General features: G+C 47.8%; 1 protein-coding gene across 3 annotated transcripts in view; it reads right to left on the reverse strand.

Moving 5' to 3' along the window:
• Positions 1 to 49: 49 nt before the first annotated feature.
• LOC143518154 (protein eyes shut homolog) overlaps positions 50 to 17,403 on the reverse strand; it is a 64,311-nt gene continuing 46,957 nt past the window's right edge. For all 3 annotated transcript variants that reach the window (XM_077010637.1, XM_077010641.1, XM_077010645.1), the window contains 8 exons: positions 16,002 to 16,174; positions 10,101 to 10,283; positions 9,182 to 9,348; positions 8,351 to 8,495; positions 4,894 to 5,068; positions 4,500 to 4,672; positions 3,873 to 4,034; positions 50 to 2,418 (listed from right to left, as the gene is read on the reverse strand). In XM_077010637.1, the coding sequence (XP_076866752.1) occupies positions 1,223 to 2,418; positions 3,873 to 4,034; positions 4,500 to 4,672; positions 4,894 to 5,068; positions 8,351 to 8,495; positions 9,182 to 9,348; positions 10,101 to 10,283; positions 16,002 to 16,174 (2,374 nt within the window). In that variant the 3' untranslated portion in view covers positions 50 to 1,222. The remainder of the gene's footprint in view (positions 2,419 to 3,872; positions 4,035 to 4,499; positions 4,673 to 4,893; positions 5,069 to 8,350; positions 8,496 to 9,181; positions 9,349 to 10,100; positions 10,284 to 16,001; positions 16,175 to 17,403) is intronic.

The raw sequence follows: 17,403 nt of genomic DNA on the forward strand, positions 1-17,403 counted from the left end.
CATGCAGTGCAGATTCATTTATACTGTGGGTTACCAATCAGAAGATTGGAATGACAGGTTGATATTGATAAATTGTGTGCGAGTGTGTGTCAATACTAGTTTTAAAATACAGCTGTGGCTCTCCAGGACTGGTGACCCCATGCGGACCACATTCTTGTTTTCCCTGTTCTTTCATCCACATCTGAGAATGCTTCTGCCACGTGCTCGAGGTTTGATGGAGTGGAATGGTCTGGTGTGTGTGTGTGTGTGGTGGTGGTGGTGGGGGGGAGGAGTGTTCCATCAGTGTTTTGAAACCTGTCCAAAGTGCAGGAAGGTCAAATAGCAGATGTTCTGCAGTTCAGGATCAGAGAGTGTGCACTTGTATGGAGGCCTGGTGTGAGTGGATCAAAAAATACTTACATAGCTCATATTGAATGCCTACATTCTAAAATGAAACATTAAGTCCTTTCATATGGAAGATGCTTGATTTATTACATTTATTTATCACACACCTACTCTGTTTACTATTTTCTACATTTCATAAAAACGGGGAAAGTATTAAACCATTGAAAACTCAATTATACTGTTAGCCAATGTTTGTTTATCTTAAACCTAAGATTTTTCACAGTAACTGTCCTACGCGTTGATGCTCTTGGTGTTCTCTTAACCAGCTTCATGGGGCAGACACTTATGATCCTTTCCCATCAGTCTAAGAAGATGTTCTCACATATGCAGACCATGTGAAGGGTAAGAAAATTATTTATTGAGGGTGTGTCTAAAATTTCTGTGTCCATGTGCTTTGAAAATGAATGTATATACTGGCTAACATCTTTGCCTAATTATATTTGTATTAGAAATGAATGTATACTTAATTAGATTAAAATGCCTTTATTACCATTAAAAACATTCATTCGGTCAGGTGTGTCCAAATGTGGTACTGTATAAACTGCACATCAGAGCAAAATCTGCCTTGCAAAGAATGGGGCTCTTGGCTAAAGAAGTTAAAGTGCTAATAGAAGGAAAAAACTAAACACTCTACTGCACATTAAAGCTTCCAAGTATCATACTGCTTCTTCTTTCTGCAGGTTTAATAGTGGCTATTAAGGCTACTTCTTTATCGTTCCTTATAAGCCATGTAGAGTGACTCAGTATTATGGAATGAGCCTCTCTATTTACTGAGCCAGATGTTTGTGGATATCTATGACAATGCTTTTCTGATGTTTATCCAATAAATCCATATCTACTAATCCTCTCCTGGGTAAACATTAAAGCCCTCATATGTTGGGAGAAATGGCAGTGTCTCTGCATCCTGATACAGAAGAATATCTTTGATGCTTCCCACTAACCCTGCTGTGAAGAGGCCGCCTGTGACGGTAGACACATCTCTGCCCAATTCAAATCCCCCGAAATAATACACACCTCTATGGTTAACGGCAACGTAGCACTCAAAAGGGTCAACGTCTTCGAAAAGAACTCTCTGGCCATTCACAAAAGCCTGGATGAGCGTGCGATTCTGGATGATGGATATGTAATTCCATCGCTCACAGCAAAGGGCTGTATTCTGAGAGACGACTGGAAGGGCGACCTTTGCCCCAAGGTTGATGGCGATCTTGAGACGACCGTACTGAAGCCCCAGGGCAAGATAATCGCCATCGTCGCTGTCTGCCGGCCCCGCCCACAGAATCAGTCCATCTTCTGAGCTTGTGGAGAGATTGAATGATACTTGTGTGTATGTCAGATTCCGCGAGTTGTACTTTGAATCCCGGTACTTCAAATAAGAGTTTCCAACAAAGCGAGCAGTCGTCATGGACGCCTGCTGGCTGCAGTATGGACCATGCCATCCGAAGGCGCACACGCAGGAGTAAGTCATCGCAGTGTCATGAGGAACGCAGACGGCGCCGTGCCGACACAGGTTGCCGACGCAGCGAACAGGTTGTTCGCAGCGGGTGCCTGTCCAGGATGGGGGACAATCGCACCTGAAGGACGCGGGACCATCAGGGTGGCACAACCCGCCATTTCGGCACACCTTGTAGCCGCACGCCGTGCCGTCCCAATCCCCCACGTCGGCCCCGCCCAGCACCCCGCCTTCTGTGAGCTCCAGTTCACGGCCGTTGACGACGACTTCGCGAACGCCGCCACTGAAGCCCACCTGCTGCTTTGCCACGGCGTCGGGGCAGATGGTTGTCAGGGAGGACACCCCGCCCACATAAATATCCGTGGCCACGTCGAGAGTGGTCATGCCCCCTGAAGAATTGTGCTTCACCACCTGGTTGTCCAGAACCAGGTACCCTCGATTTCCCTCTCGGCCCGCCTGCACCAAGTGCCATGTCCGACCCGTTTGGTCCACCCTGTTCCGAGACTGTAGGACGATTGTGCCATCTCCCAGATTGTAGCGCAGTTGCACAAATCCATCAGACAGAACCACACTGATGAAATCACCTAGATGGTAAGACAGATTTTAGAGGTTATCATCATACTAGGTTTTTGGTTAGTGTTTGAAACTTAACATAAAACATTTGTTTACTCACTTTCACAACCAATATGTATAATATTTACATTCATAATTTATTCCCTGATCCAATTATTCCATTTCTCTCTAAAATAACTGGGCACACTTTCCATGAGAATCTCTTCTTGGATGTCTCCAGGGCTGGAGAGTGCTGCACTTTAATATCTTTCTCTGGCACATCAACACACCTTTGTACTTATCGAGTGCATGTCACATCATAACTCTTAGGTCTTGTACAATCTGATTCGGATGATAAACAAATTAAAACGAAAGTTGCGTGTGCGAGTGTCAATTGCTAAGCGGGAAGACCGCTAGCAACCGCGGACAATCTATAATAGTAGCAAAAACATAAACGATGCAGCGCTTTGGTGCATGGCGCTATAGTGAGCTATTTTTAAAACAAGCCCGCGGGCGACTCATGACGTGGGTGACCCCTGGTTTATTCAATATTGACGGCAGCCTAACTTTTTGATTGACAGCTAATTGAGCAATAGAACACGAGAGGGAGTGTGTTATCGTGAATATATGTACATGCCGTTACTTGACAACGCGTCCGCGGAGTCATACAGAGAACGAGAATACCGTGCTGTTATCACACATATCTACAAGGTTAGAACACTTCTCAACCAGTCGGATTGTGAACTAACTGTTGTATAATTGGCGAATAATCATTTAGTGTTAGAAGGGGAGGGACAACTGTGAATTTTGATTGGACATAAATTTAAGTAGATTTCTCGATGGGACCAATTAGGTTTACAAATTTATATGTAATTCATTGGACCTTTGGCGAGCTACTCGGAAAGGGGACGTGTTGGAGACCCCTGATTTAGAGTATCAGCAACATGAAATTACAAGATGGATTAAAATGACAACTTTCCCAGAGGACGCATGTGTAATAAAACAGTGAGTATATGAGGCATCCCCTCTCCAACAGACGAGAAACTATGATGAATCTGTAGGGAACCATTTTAAGACTGTTCCCGAAGGGCCACTGAAGCAGCCCAGTCAACAAAATACCACGATCAACAGCATCAAAAACCGTGCGGAATATCGAGTGGGACCGAAACACACAACACACAACCAGGATCCGTGTTCCTTAGATAATTTGAGATCCTCTGAAGTGCAGTTTCTGTCAAACTTGGCAAGCACTTTCTTTCTAGGGTTTCTGAGATAAAAGGCGGTTTTGAAACTGGTCTAAAACGAATGCAATTTTGGTCAAGGCCAGGTTTCTTAAGAGAAGGCTGTGCAATAGTGACAGACTGGAGCTGGACAGCCATATTGTGGGTTCATCATAAATAAGTAATTTGAGTTGGTGCACTAACTTCTGTTTTAACAAGAGAGAAATCAGACACATTAAAATCTCGATCAGATGCTTGTGCCATACCAGCTTGCGCGCTCGGAGACTGTGCTGTGTAGAATATGATGCCCTCTGGTGACACAGTCTGGAACTGCAGCTGAAGATGTGTTCGGTGTCTCATGCTGACCGGGGGAAAGGACATCCAGGATGATCGGCTGGCATTGAAGCCGGCGTCACTGATGGACAGAACTGCGGTGGGGAAGAGAGACCGCCATTACTTCGGGTGATTTCTCATTTGTGTCTCTTTGTATTCTCTCGACATTGCCGTGTTTGAAACAAAAAGTGTGAAAAGCAGATTATTACAAATTCAAGGGATGCTCATCACTGGAAGGCAGTCAGCACTTAATGTAGGCTAGTGGACAATCAGGATTAGCAATCGGGACTGCAGTAAGGACCGCACAACAAGTTTATATTTCTTTTGGTATTGATTCATATTCTGTAATAATAATCAACAGAAGAAAAACAACATTGAGAATAATGCTAAAGACATAGTGATTAACCTCTCTAACAGTACTGCTGATATTTACATTATGATTAATAATACTTCAAGACAATAACAGTAATAACAGCAATAACGGTCATAACAGAAGACAATAATAAAAATAACTTATATCCATATCTATTAAACATGAGAGAGGTGAGCAGCAGTCCGACCTTGTTGACAGAGCTGTCCAGAGGTGCCCAAGGGGCACTGGCATCTGTAGCCGTCCGGGAGCGGAACACAGGTGGCGTTGCGTACGCAGGAGGGGGGAGGGGCATGCCCGTTGTCGCAGAAAGAGGCCGTCTCAGAGCAGAGGGCACCCTTCCACCCGGATACACACCGGCAGCTGGACACACAGGAGGGCAAAGGGACCGGCACTTGAACGGGGACGCCACATTTTACATGCTTGGAACGTAACCCGACAAGACAGCCACAGATTACGCAAGAGGACCCGAGAGGCAGCGAAATCAGTTTGAATTCGAAAGTCCTCCGAACTGGCACGGACACAAGCGTGCCGACGCGCGGTGAATGTGTGAGATGGCGTTGTGGTGCCCAGGGAGGACTTACTAGACGGAGGAGCCCGAGTCCACACAGGTGCCTCCGTTGTGGCAGCGCAGCAGGACGCAGGGGCTGACGCCGCACTGGCCCACGCTGCGGCTCGACGCCGGACGACCCTCCGGATCCCCCGGAGCACGGAACCTCCCGTAGGGTGCGGTCCGGAACTGCACGTCAAAGATGCAACCTGCCCCCAACACGAGCGCAGAAACACACACGCAGAGTGATTTCATATTTGTATTACCGCACACTGACACCTAAAATGTAAAAACACTGAAGCAAAGTGTGTTCTGCATTTAGTCATGAATACTTGGCCAAACTAATGTGAACACTGGACTACGCCACATTTATGAAATTTTCAGAACAAGTGACCAAGTTCTTCCCACACAAAACTTCACTGTCGGCACTAACGCCAAACCCAGAGTCGTCCCTCAGGCTGCCTGATGGTGAAGTGTGATCCATCACTTCAGAGAAGACGTTTCCTGTGCACCAGAGTCCAGTAACCGCACAGTTTAACCCTCTCCAACCAACAATTGGCTTTATACAGTGACCTTAGGCTTGTGTGCAGCTGCTCAACCGTGGAGACTCGATCCATTAAGCTCCTGATCCACAGTTCTTCTAGCAACGCTGCTTCCAGAGGCAGCCTGAAACCGTTCAGTGGGTGGTCCATCGCTTCGTGCCCAAGCTGCTGTTGCTAGATGCTTCCATTTCACAGTAAAAGCCCTTACAATTGACCTTGGTAGATCCAGCAGGGCGGAAAGTTCATGAAGTGACTTCTGACAAAAGGTGGCTGCCTATGACACCAGCTCATTCAGTCAACGGCCTCTTCAGCAAGACCTATTCTTCTGCCAGTGTCTATGTCCTGTATATTAGATCTGTTAGCAATGAATGTGGCTAAAACGAGCTGAACATTTAGCCTGTGTGGTATAATTAGCTATTAGCCAACTCATTTTCTCAAGGGTAATGTGAGAGTCTGTACATCATCGGATGTTGCATGAGCTCCCCACTTCTGAAATGATGTTTAATTGTAACTGATAGCTGTGGGTCTAAGAATTACGACGTGTAAATTGAACTAATATTTGACTCTCGGGATAACTGTCAAAGCAGCGGAACTCTGGGAAGCCAGGCACACGAGGAAGACCACTCAAATCCTCTTCATTTCACCACATTTCACAAGCATTTCAGACACTGTGCTCTTGACACTCGTGCGAAAGACGCTGTGGTGTATACGTGGTGGAGTAAATCTGGGCCTGTCTGGACGGCTTATTTTTAAAACACGTTTTTCTGTATTGCAAGGACATTCTTCGTCAAATATGTCCCCCATGGTTTTATAGCTATTCACTCCACACAGACCAGTAAGACTACACAGGTTGGGCTTGTTGGCCAAGGACTGCTTGGATAAACACTATAATTAACACTACAATGACAGAGCTAGCCAGCTATCATCAACATACGAGGCGTCATAGGTTGTGTTAATGTGGACTTGGAACAGAAATGTCCTCTCCTGCAGAGATGTATTATGGTGCATGAACTGCGCTGCCATAATGCATTTAGATGTTAACTACAGGTCTGTTATTTTATTTGCACTTTGAATATACAAAGAAAATGGAAGGTTAACGACCTTCAGACACATTCAGAACCTCAGTTCTCTTGCACCATGGCAAATCCTGTGCTAATTATCACCACTGTCCAAAACAAAAGATTTTAATTCTTCATCCATGCTAGTCTTATTGTGATTTTACAACTCTATGACCAAAAGATATTCTAAGCCCAAATTAATTGGAGACTGGAAATACGCTCTCTTATGATTAAAAAAAGAGGAGAAAAGTTCTATTTAGGAAAGTGGTGAATATATGTTCAGAGATATCAGCAGCTCTCGGTCATTAGTTAACTTATTAGCAGTGCCCACAGTCTGGGCCCCTCCCTGTCTTGTTGAATTAGTCATTCCCTAGCTCAGGAAGTGAAGAAAACGGCGAGCTCATTCATGAATATTCATGGGTGGGTGCCATCTACACCAGCGTGGCTCTCTCTCCAGCGACTGTGGCAAACCGGCACATACACGGTGTTGACAGAGAGAGGCAGATGGTTTAAGTGGGTGATTGTTTTTGTGTCAGCTAGGGAGAGAGAATAGTAGAATGAGAGGTGTAGTGGAGTAGACAGAGGGAGGGAGAAATAGAGAAGGAGAGAGAGAAGGAGTGAGAGAGAGAGAGAGAGAGAGAGAGAAGGAGGGAGGAAGACAGATCGCGAGTGCTTGGAACCTGATTATTTTTTTTTCCCTTTCAACTTAGAAAAGCATTGACTATAAAATATGGTGTATTGAGTAGTGGTATTATTGGGTTTATGTGCCATTTTGAGCGAGATGGGTGCTATGGTTACCGGACACATAAGCGGCCTCCTAATGAGGGACGTCTGGAGCAGGAGGACCCGATGATTCGTTTACCCGCTTAGCTTTTAAGATTCCTGTTCATCTTCCTAATGGGTCCGCTGCTTCCCGCTCACAGACTGCTGGGTGTAGAGCAGGCGGCCGCGCTAACCCCCGCCCAGCACCAGGCTGAACCAGCCACACCAACAGATGATTTTGCAAAGGAGACGTGGCATTGGAGAAAAATGGCAGCGATGCCGTGGCGTCGGGGGGTTTGTTGACACAGCTCCAGTGGGACTATAGTTCACTGGTCATGGAGTGCATTAGCAGCGGAGTGACCGCGGGCGATCGCAATCAGCGCCGCGGCGGAGAGGCTGTGTGCGGGTGGGCTCGCCCAGGAGACGGGCGCTAGTCGTTGAGGAAGGCGTCCCTCCCCAAACACCCCCCCCACCCACCCCTGCCTTAGCACAGCTGAATGAACAAACAGGCTTTATATTGAAAGGCATGTAAAAGCAAGCAAATGAAAACCAGTTTAGGGTGAGGAATGATGTAATTTTGCATGCTGCGATGTTGAACTAATGACCAGCAGGAATGAAGCTTGATGGCTATAGGTGCAGTGAGACCCCATCCTCCCCCACCCCCCAGTGGGGACACCTGTGCAAAAAATACATCATTGTCATTACTGGAACAACATGAACAGAGCTTTCTTTTGACTAACACGTCGACTGCTACATACAACAACAGCTTGAAATAGCCTTTGTTTTGTATGCTTTCAACAGTTCATCCTTGAAGTGGAGGGAGAGTGTGGAACGTCAAAGCCTCCCTCGGTGAAGATATTAAAGGGGTGGTCGGTAATTAAAGATGGAAACGGACGTGGCGGCCTGATGGCGCGTCATGGTGCTCCAGTGCAGATTTCGTTTTCGCCGCTTCAAATTGAATCCGGCCCCTTGAGCTGCAGTGCGACACCCGAGACGGATCCCGTTCCACCACCGCCAAACGACACCGACGTCGGCAGCGTGCCACGGGCGTGTTCGCGTCCCCCAGCAAACAGATGGCGGGAATTCGATTAGCCTGATGAGGCGGGGGCCGGCGGGCTTATCGTCTTACCTCGGAAGCCATCGGTGAACCGGGAGCCGGCGGGCAGTTGCTCGGGGCCACGGTTGCTGTAGCCGCCCACGAAGAGCTGGCTGAAAGTGTTGAGTCCAGACAGACGGCCGGGGCTCACGCCCGTCTTGTTCCTCTGGGCGTCGACCTGAACGCAAACGGCCAATGGGGTTATCTGGAGAACGGCTAATCTGCATCTACGGATGTCAATATGCATGGTGTTGGGGTATGTGTGTGTCAGTCCAGCACACTCAAAACTACCCTGAACTGGCTTCAAAGGCCCAGTCCAGCTGTGGCCCATTCTCATTAGAGGCTACAGCCACATGACCCAGAAAGTTCTATGCTGTGTGCTCCCGGGTCGAGTCATTTGTTGAATCAGTCGTAAAGGCTTCAAACACGTAAAGCCTGCTGCCGGGTTCGGCCACACTGTCTCGAATCCAACGGAGAGCGACTCTGTCAAGAAGTCTCATCAAGAAGTGACGGCAGGGGCTCCGTTCCAGTCTGCCGGTACGGAAGAGACCTCGCCAGTCTGACAGGAACATGTGGTGATCTTTGGAAACAGTTTCTCTTTTTTACCCTCTTATCTTTTAAAAAAGAATTCTACACAGCTGAAGCAAGAGAACCCCAGAAGAATTTTAAATCATCTGAATCAATTATTGAAAAGTGGCACAAGGAAAAGCTGCTGGTCCTGCGCTTGCTGGACTATTTTATCGACCAGGATGATTTGAAATGGTGGCGTAGTAACCCGAGGGCTGCTGTGCTGTGCTGTGGTCTGGCTCGGTGTGGTGTGTGACGCATATCACTCCGCCTGTGACCAAGACGAGGCTGGTGCACCTTCAGCCATCCACGCCTGAGGTGGCGACCGAAGCGCACCGTGTGGATCTTCATCCTCTGGTTCAGTCGCTCGCTGACGATGGTGGCCACCCCGGAGCCGAGGTTGTACTTATGGACGATCCGTCCGTTCCTCACCCCCAATGCAAGAAAGTCATCTCCGTCAACGCCTTTGGACATGCAAGACACACACACACACACACACACACACACCACTCCGTCAATTCACACACATCAGAAAGGCCTTTGAAAACTAAACACCGTATGTGAGTGACAAATCCAATGCGTCAATTCATCAGGCTAATTGTCACGTGACCCATGTCCACTACCACGTGACCTCACACGTCTCTCGCTTCTGGGGATTTTTCACCTGTCCTCTACTTTAGTTTGCCACTCCCCTGACAATTGCTTCATAATTCATAACCCTGTCTTCTTCCCACTGTCCCTTGATGAATCACCCTAAACCATAATCCCGGGAGACGCCTGACAAACTGCAGGAGATTCACGAGCCCCTCGCACTCTCACGTGTCCATCTGCCTTTGATTAAACGGCCCCCGAGCAGTGACGTGTCACTCAGGGGCCTGTGCTCGACAGTCGTTCGACATAACCCGTCACGTCCCAGTGGATTTGGACCGGCCCAATTAACGGAAGGGAAAGCGAGAACCCCGTATTGATGCGAGGCTTGTGGCAGACCTTGCTCGAAAAAAAGTCAGTCTGAAGTAAAAGAAGAAAAAAAAGAAAGATTTCCAGTCTGTTGCCCTTTGTCTAAATTTCAGCATGTGATCATATGGAACACGGTCCCTGCACACATCTCATACATGACAGGAAGTGATTTCAAAACGCCCTTTGACGTGACCAAGATATTTCCCTTGGGTGGCTGCTGCAATACGCGCCCCCCCCTCCAACTCCCATCTTGTCTCACCTTGACCTTTCTGGCCGGAGAACAGAACGAGGCTGTCCTTCAGAGCGGAGGCATCGCTGCTGAACATCAACTTCAGCCGGAACTCGTAGAAGTGTTGCATGCTGCGGATGGGCGAGTACGCCATGTAGGACGTGTAGCCGAACTCGTCCCGCCCGCTGAATCGCGGTCGGGTCACGCTGATGTCTGCCAAGAGAAACACACTTAGACCATCAAAACAAACAACAACAGACGTCTTCCCGTTCAAGCATCTGGAGTCCATCTAGTTACCTAGGATACCTGCTAACAATGATATGCAAGGGATGCGGAGTAATATGCCAACAGAATGATCAGAAAGTTGGCGTTGCAGAAAGTCAAGTGCAATCTCAACAAAGCCCACAAGATGGTGGTATTGGTCCACGCAATGCACATTTAAAAGCGCATTTGTCCTTTATCTCATGTCATGGAGGGATGGCTGTTGGTTAAAGATTGCCTCCCCCCTCCACCCCTCCCCACCCCTCCCCTCCAAATTTGGGCTCTTCACATTTACAGTTGACTGCCTTTTGTTTCATTGAGAAGCATCGCAGGCGCTTTTTTTATTTATGACGGTGGCAGGAGAAGAGTGAACTCAGTCTGTTATAATTCTACTGCCTTTTTAAAAGCACGCTCGCAGCCACAGTCTTCCTTTAACGAAAAGCACCGGAGCTTCAGGCTACCAGCCTTCGTCTGGCGTTCTCCTCGCGCTAAGCTGCTGCGCGCGGGCGGAGAGTCTGTGCATCTTCCCAAATAATGAGCATTTTCTCTCTGTCTGCTCAGAGCTCTCTCTGCACCCCTGCCCCCCTCGAGGCTCTGGCTAAATACAGTGTGAAGAGTGCTCGCTCGTGCTCTCTGCCCCCCCTCCCCCCTAAACACACTCTCCCTGTGACTGTGTGCCGGCGTTGTTTTCCTTTTGAATTATTGATGCTTGTGAAAACTGTGCAGATATAGGCTGGGCCCCGCGTGTTTGCACAGTGCTTAATGAAGGAGTGGGACGATGGTAATCGGAGGGGCGGGTGAGTCGGTTGGGGATTTTAACCCCCCCCCCCCTCGTCTGTCCCCCTCGTCTTCCACCATCTCACATCCTACCCCTGCTGCAGCGCACACATCTCGTTCCCTTCCGACCAAACAAATCCTTTAATGAGCACGTGAGCCGACGTAACGATTTCAGGTGGGTTGTCTTCTCCTCAGCTTCAGAAAGGCCGTAAACGCCCCCAAAGGACAAATAAACCCCTTTAGCACGGAGCCGTACACGCACAGCACACACACAGGACGAGGAAACTTATCGAATGCGGACAGCGACTCGTGATTCGACCATCTTCGCAGATCCTATGAACTGTTTATATATATAAAAAAAACAAACAAACAAAAACCCCACCGCATCGGCCAAGAACCAGAGCTTTTGTGGAGCGCGAGTCTGCAGACGCGAAGCGTGCGGCCAAAGATCAAGGCCGCCGGTTCTGGCGCGCTGAGCTGCTGCGCAAGCGAACGCGCGTGCGCTGCCCCTTTAAGGGCTGGAAAATAGTGGTGTCATAACTGTGGCCTGATTTAAAGCATACAAATCGGGTGCCTGGGAAAGCGTCAGGGCCGCCCCACGCACCATCAGCAATTAGCATTGAAAGAAAACAGTGTTAAGAGTAGCAAACGCGTGATTTGAAGCTCTTTTGTGTGTCAAGGGAGAGTCATGAAGTACATTAACGGGGCTGCTGAATTAAGACGCCGCTACAGAGGTGACGGTCATCTTTGATATCTTAGCAGGGTTTTTTTTTTATGAGAATGATGACTCATTTTGAGCAACCTGTCGAGCTTTTCTACCCTTTTACATTTCATAGCCGTTTCTCTATACGTTTGTGACCACTCGTCTAAGAATGGTTGTATCTTAAACAGAATGCTCAGATTTAACCTTTTTATTCATACTAAAGCTAAACACAGCATAGAGCATGGCTTATTTTTTGCACTCCAGAGTATTGTAGAAAGGAATCTCCCTTTCTCCTGTGACAATATCCGTTCACTCTAAACAGATTTTTAGAGCAGCTATTACTCTCTGAGGAATTGATTTTGCCCTGAATTGTGTCACGGCACACCTATTTTTTATTGACTCGATATAAAAACTAAACGTTATTGTTAGTTAAATTTCATGCAATTAAAGCTTTTAAACCGTTCTGCTTGCATATCGTTGCAGGTGTTTCGTGTAGATAATCCGTTCGCGCGCTGCAAAAGACACAGATCCGTCGGTACGGCATCCGTTGGTATGGCGACGGGGTGCACGTGACTGCTCCGCACTGGGACGCCCCGGGCGCGCTTGTGTTTCTCTTCACAGGGCTGCCGGGATCAAGTGGAAGTGACTGGGCTTGGTATGCAAGCGGAAGCCCATTAGAATTCTGCTCGTGCCCCAATTCATAGCTAGGTCTTAACAAGCGACACGTTGCTGGTTTATTCTGGTTTCCTGTGGAAAAGGTGGTGGTCTCCATGCAATTCAATAACCAGCAAGCTTCTGCTGTCTGAATCATCGTCGGGTCTTATATTTATTCATTTGTTTGTTTGTTTGTTTTGTGAATGGCTCTGTAGTGTGCTAAAATGCATGCGTGGCAAAGCCTGCTACGTTAGCAGGATTAGGCAACACACGCCATGTTCAGATTCTCTGCGCACCTGTGATTAGGTTGTGAGGAAAGTGGCGACTTCAGCTGTGCTCGACTCTGGCTCTTCACGGTACTCCCTCAACACACACACACACACACACACACACACACACACACCTCCATCTACCAACCCCGGTAAACCCACTTGATTCTGAAATGTCTTCATCGAGTGCTAGGGGTGTGGGTGATCTGGGACTGCATCTTCAACCACGCGTATCCGACGCAGAACGTGACGTGGGAGACCCCACGATCAAATCACGGGAACGCAGGTGGGGCACGGCGGCGGCGATCGGTAGTGGTCAAAAACGAACACGGCGCGAGCCAGACTGGAGCTGCTCTGTCTCGTGGCAACCTCCCCCATGAGAAATGCTGCCGCGTTACTCAGTGTGTGTGCGCTAGTCGATAGTGTCAACCTGGGCCAGCGAAGTAACGCATGTATTGAACAACCTCCGACGTTCTAGTGTCAAAACATTTGATACACATGCTTGCTTACTCACATTGATTTCCCATCTCTTGACCTGTTGGGCATATAATTACATATTTTACTATACACAACTTTGTTCAGCCTCATGTCTTTTAATATACATCTCCTTTAATGAAATACGCTCAATACGCCAGTAGTTTATGACCGCTAACCTCGACTGATGGGAAGGGGGTTTGAAGCCAAAGTCATACAGATATCATATGAACCAACAGATGGTCATACTGCTTTCATGATAACTAGCGAGGCTAGCATGCTAACCTCAAGGCTAGCCTTAATGATGTTATCAAAGCAGATTCAGTATGGGTTAGGCAGAACAGTGTGGCTGACCGCTTTCATCTCCGACTGAGGGATGGCATGCTGGCATCACCTTAAGTTGAAATGATGCCGAGTTGCAGTAATGCACAAGGTCACAATTGTTATGCTAACCTGTTTTCCCATTACTGACCAATGTGACTGTCATGAAACTGAATGATAAACGCTAATATCACGACACGGTGTCACCACTACGTTTTTCGCTTCAGCAAAAGAACTGATGGATTTTCTGAGCACCAAACAGCCTTCAACAGCCCTGAGAAACATTTTACAATACACAGCCACTGTTACAGTGTAATCATACCATTAGAGTGTAATATACCAAACAACAGTGAATAACATATTGATGTTCTGTACCTACATAATACAAAACAATATTACCATGCATATAAGTGCAGGTAGAGTGTGGCATATCAAAATGTTACACATTATTCAGTATACTAAACTATAATTAATGGTATAATTAAACAGGAACATGTCATTTGTTGCTATGTAAATTGTTACCTGGCTCTGGTATACAAAGTATCATCCATCACTGTGAGCAGGGAGCACTGTTAACAGGCCATTATTAACAAAAGATAACACACTTTACCTGGCCTGCCTTGTAAACCAATGTAACAGACAGCCTTGTGAACCAATGATGAGCCAGTCCACCCCAAAGGCCCGGCACCCGGCGTGGACCACAGCAACGTCGGTCAGTACCCAGATTATAGATGTCACCAGGCTTAAAATCCAAATGTCAGCCACACGTCCCCATGACAATAGGCGTACTGCCACTCCTCGTTTGGCGCTGGGCGCAACTGTGCCACGCCCCCCCACTGTCTTTGATATCATGCCGCCCAGTTTTGATTTCAGTGCAGCAAGGGCCTTTTTGTGCTTCGTGTGTCTCTCAAGACATGAATGACACACCATAGAAATAAAAGTGCAGTGTCATAAAAGCGTGCAGAGCAGAATATGGATCCTGCACCCTCGATTCTTTGGTTTAGCACTAAACCTTAGGTGTGCGAATGTCCTTTACTATGGAGGCTGACTAAAAGGACCCAGAGAGGTGTGGTTAAAAGAAACTGTTGAACAGTAAATGCCAAAAAATTATGTTTGTCTTGAAAATAGCCTACCAAGCCAAGCAACAACTCAACAGCATCTTGACCTCTCTGCGTTCAATAGAAAGGGCCATACCTTTGGTAAATAAGCAACTTGTAGTCAGGAGAAGACATTTGTCTAACAGTACAGCATTTTGAGAGAGATAGATAGATAGATAGATAGATAGATAGATAGATAGATAGATAGACATCGTCAGACAGACACACATGCACATTATATTTATATACACAATATTATATTTATGTTGAGGGATAGGGATACACCCTCAATGGTGGTGGAGAATGACTAAGCTAAGAAGATCCTGTGAGACTTCCATATACAGACCAACAACATTTTAATGGCCTACCAAGCGGACCTGGTAGTGATGGACACACTGCAACCTGGCCATAATGATGGATGTAGCAATCCCACATGACAGCAACATCAGGACCAAGGAAATACTAAGGACTGATAGAGCTAGAAAAGATGTGGAAGATGAAGGCAACAGTGGATCCCATAGTAATGAGCACTAGGGGCTGTAAACCCAGAACTTGGAGAATGGCTCCAGCAGGTCCCAGGGACAACAACTAGATCTCTGTCCAGAGTGCAGCCCTGGGAACAGATACTATGCAGGACCCTCAAGCTCCCAGTCTAGCTTAAAGGAAAAAGACTGCTTGAGGTATGGCGAGTACTTGACCGGATGGCATCTTGTCTGGTGCTGGAACAAAAAGCAGTTTCTGGGCACATGAACAAGGCCAGGCAGCAAACTGGTGTAATTGCTAACAATTAGCCTGAGTGATAACGCAGTAGGGTAACATTATGAAAAAGATGTTGGCGTAGGGCACATAACGCAATGGTACCGACCAAGCCCATTGCACAGGCAGGCCAACGAAATCACTCAGTCTGGCTGCAGGGCTTGCAGCCCGAGACGTTAGCGGTTCCCAAGGAGCCAGAACATTTTGACTGACGCTACAAACTCATCGGCACCCTGTGGCTGTGTGGACATTTGTGCGTCAAACTTTAGAGTAAAACCACAGAAACATAAAGCCCTGAATGAGGACAGGATTCAGAGGATGGATGGGCAAATTCGTACAGACGTAATCTCTCATCTTAGCCAGTCTTGAGCCGTGCTTTGCAGGGGTGAAAACACACTGAGGCTGTGGGAGCTGTTCTAGCTACACACAAACAGAAATACAATGCAAAACTCTATTAAGCCAACCTACCACTATGGCAAAAAAAAAAGTCTTAAGATAATGACGGCCTTGTGGGCACTTTCTCTGGAAACGCACAGCCGGCTTCTTGGCAGTCTGATGCCTGAACCTTCCTCTCTCTGCCCTTAGATGATCACACGCAGGCATGAGATGGGAGACTTACCATCGGAGCAGAGGAGGCCCTGCCTGCCGTGCGGACACAGGCACGCCACTTCCGCCCAGGGCCTGGGGACGCAGGTGGCCCCGCGGGCACACGGGTTGCATTGGCACGTGTCAGTCTGGTGCAGACTGGTCTGGCGGGGCAGGGGGCACGTGCACGGCCGCCTCACGGCATCGCTGTGTGCGACAGGGTTGGGGCGGGGGGTGGGGAGGGGGGGGGGTGTGGATAAAGGAAGAGATCATTAGGAACCCAAACGAAATGTACTCTTACTGCATCATTAATCCTGTTCAGTGAAGCTTGTGTGGAAAACAGAGGGGGGAGAGGGATGGAGAGACGGAGAGTGAGAGAAGCAGGGAGAATACGGGCAGGATTTTGGCAACAACCACAACGCAACATTGTGGTCCTGCTCGACGGCAGACAGACGAGAGCTGGCACAGGCTTTTGATAATGTCTGCAAGCTCTCATTGAACTTGCCACTATACATCTGTCCAAAGATTTACTCTCATAGATTGATTAGGTACCGTGACACAGATACAACAGACCGACTCAAGCCAAGTGTCGGCAGGGCCGTCCCCCCACGACCAACTGCATTTCCCACAGCGCCGTTTTCGCGAATCCCTTCACCGCCTCCGTAAGCTCCATGGCGCTTATGCTCGGTCCGGATCATCCCCCGTCGACGAAGAGCGGTCGGAAACATTCAAACCAGCAGCAGAACGCCGAGGAGGAGGAGGAGGAGGAGGAGGAAGAAGGGCTCGACAGACCTGCAGCGTCGCAGACGACAAACTTCATATTCCCGCGCTTCATCTCTGGGCAACAAGTGGAGGGCGGGCCGGCACGATAAGCAACATTCAGACGGGGGACTTCATACGCGGCTCCGGAAGAACGCGCTGCTCTTTCAAAGGTGCAATATCAGATACAGGAAACATGTGAGGGATTTCAGATCTATAAATTAATAATGGGCTTTGAGCTGAGCTGCGGCGTGCGTTTTTTTTTTTTTTTTTTTTTGGCACCGCTGAAGCTGGAATTCGAGAAATGAAATATTTACGTTCTGTCACCAGAATTTAGAAGCGCTCAGAGTGACTGCCTTAATATGAACAAAGGAGGGATATATATATTACTCACAGACAGACAGACAGACGTGCACACGCGAGTGCATGCGCACATCCCCCACCCCCAACAGAATGTCTAGTTTAAGTGTTATAGTACTGTGGCAGGCAATCTGCTGAAGTGTAAAATCCTACAATACATCACGGATGGTGATTCAACCTCTGAACCTTGGAGCAGGTCTGAGGTCTGTTGAGGAACGGACTTGCCAAAAGGTGATTTGCATACAAGCACGTGCATCGAATTACCGCGCCGTATCCAAATACTGTTTGCGGACGATGATTTACAGCGATCTGGCCGT

This window comes from Brachyhypopomus gauderio, chromosome 1, assembly GCF_052324685.1.
Source record: "Brachyhypopomus gauderio isolate BG-103 chromosome 1, BGAUD_0.2, whole genome shotgun sequence".
In the NCBI taxonomy this organism is placed as follows: domain Eukaryota; kingdom Metazoa; phylum Chordata; class Actinopteri; order Gymnotiformes; family Hypopomidae; genus Brachyhypopomus; species Brachyhypopomus gauderio.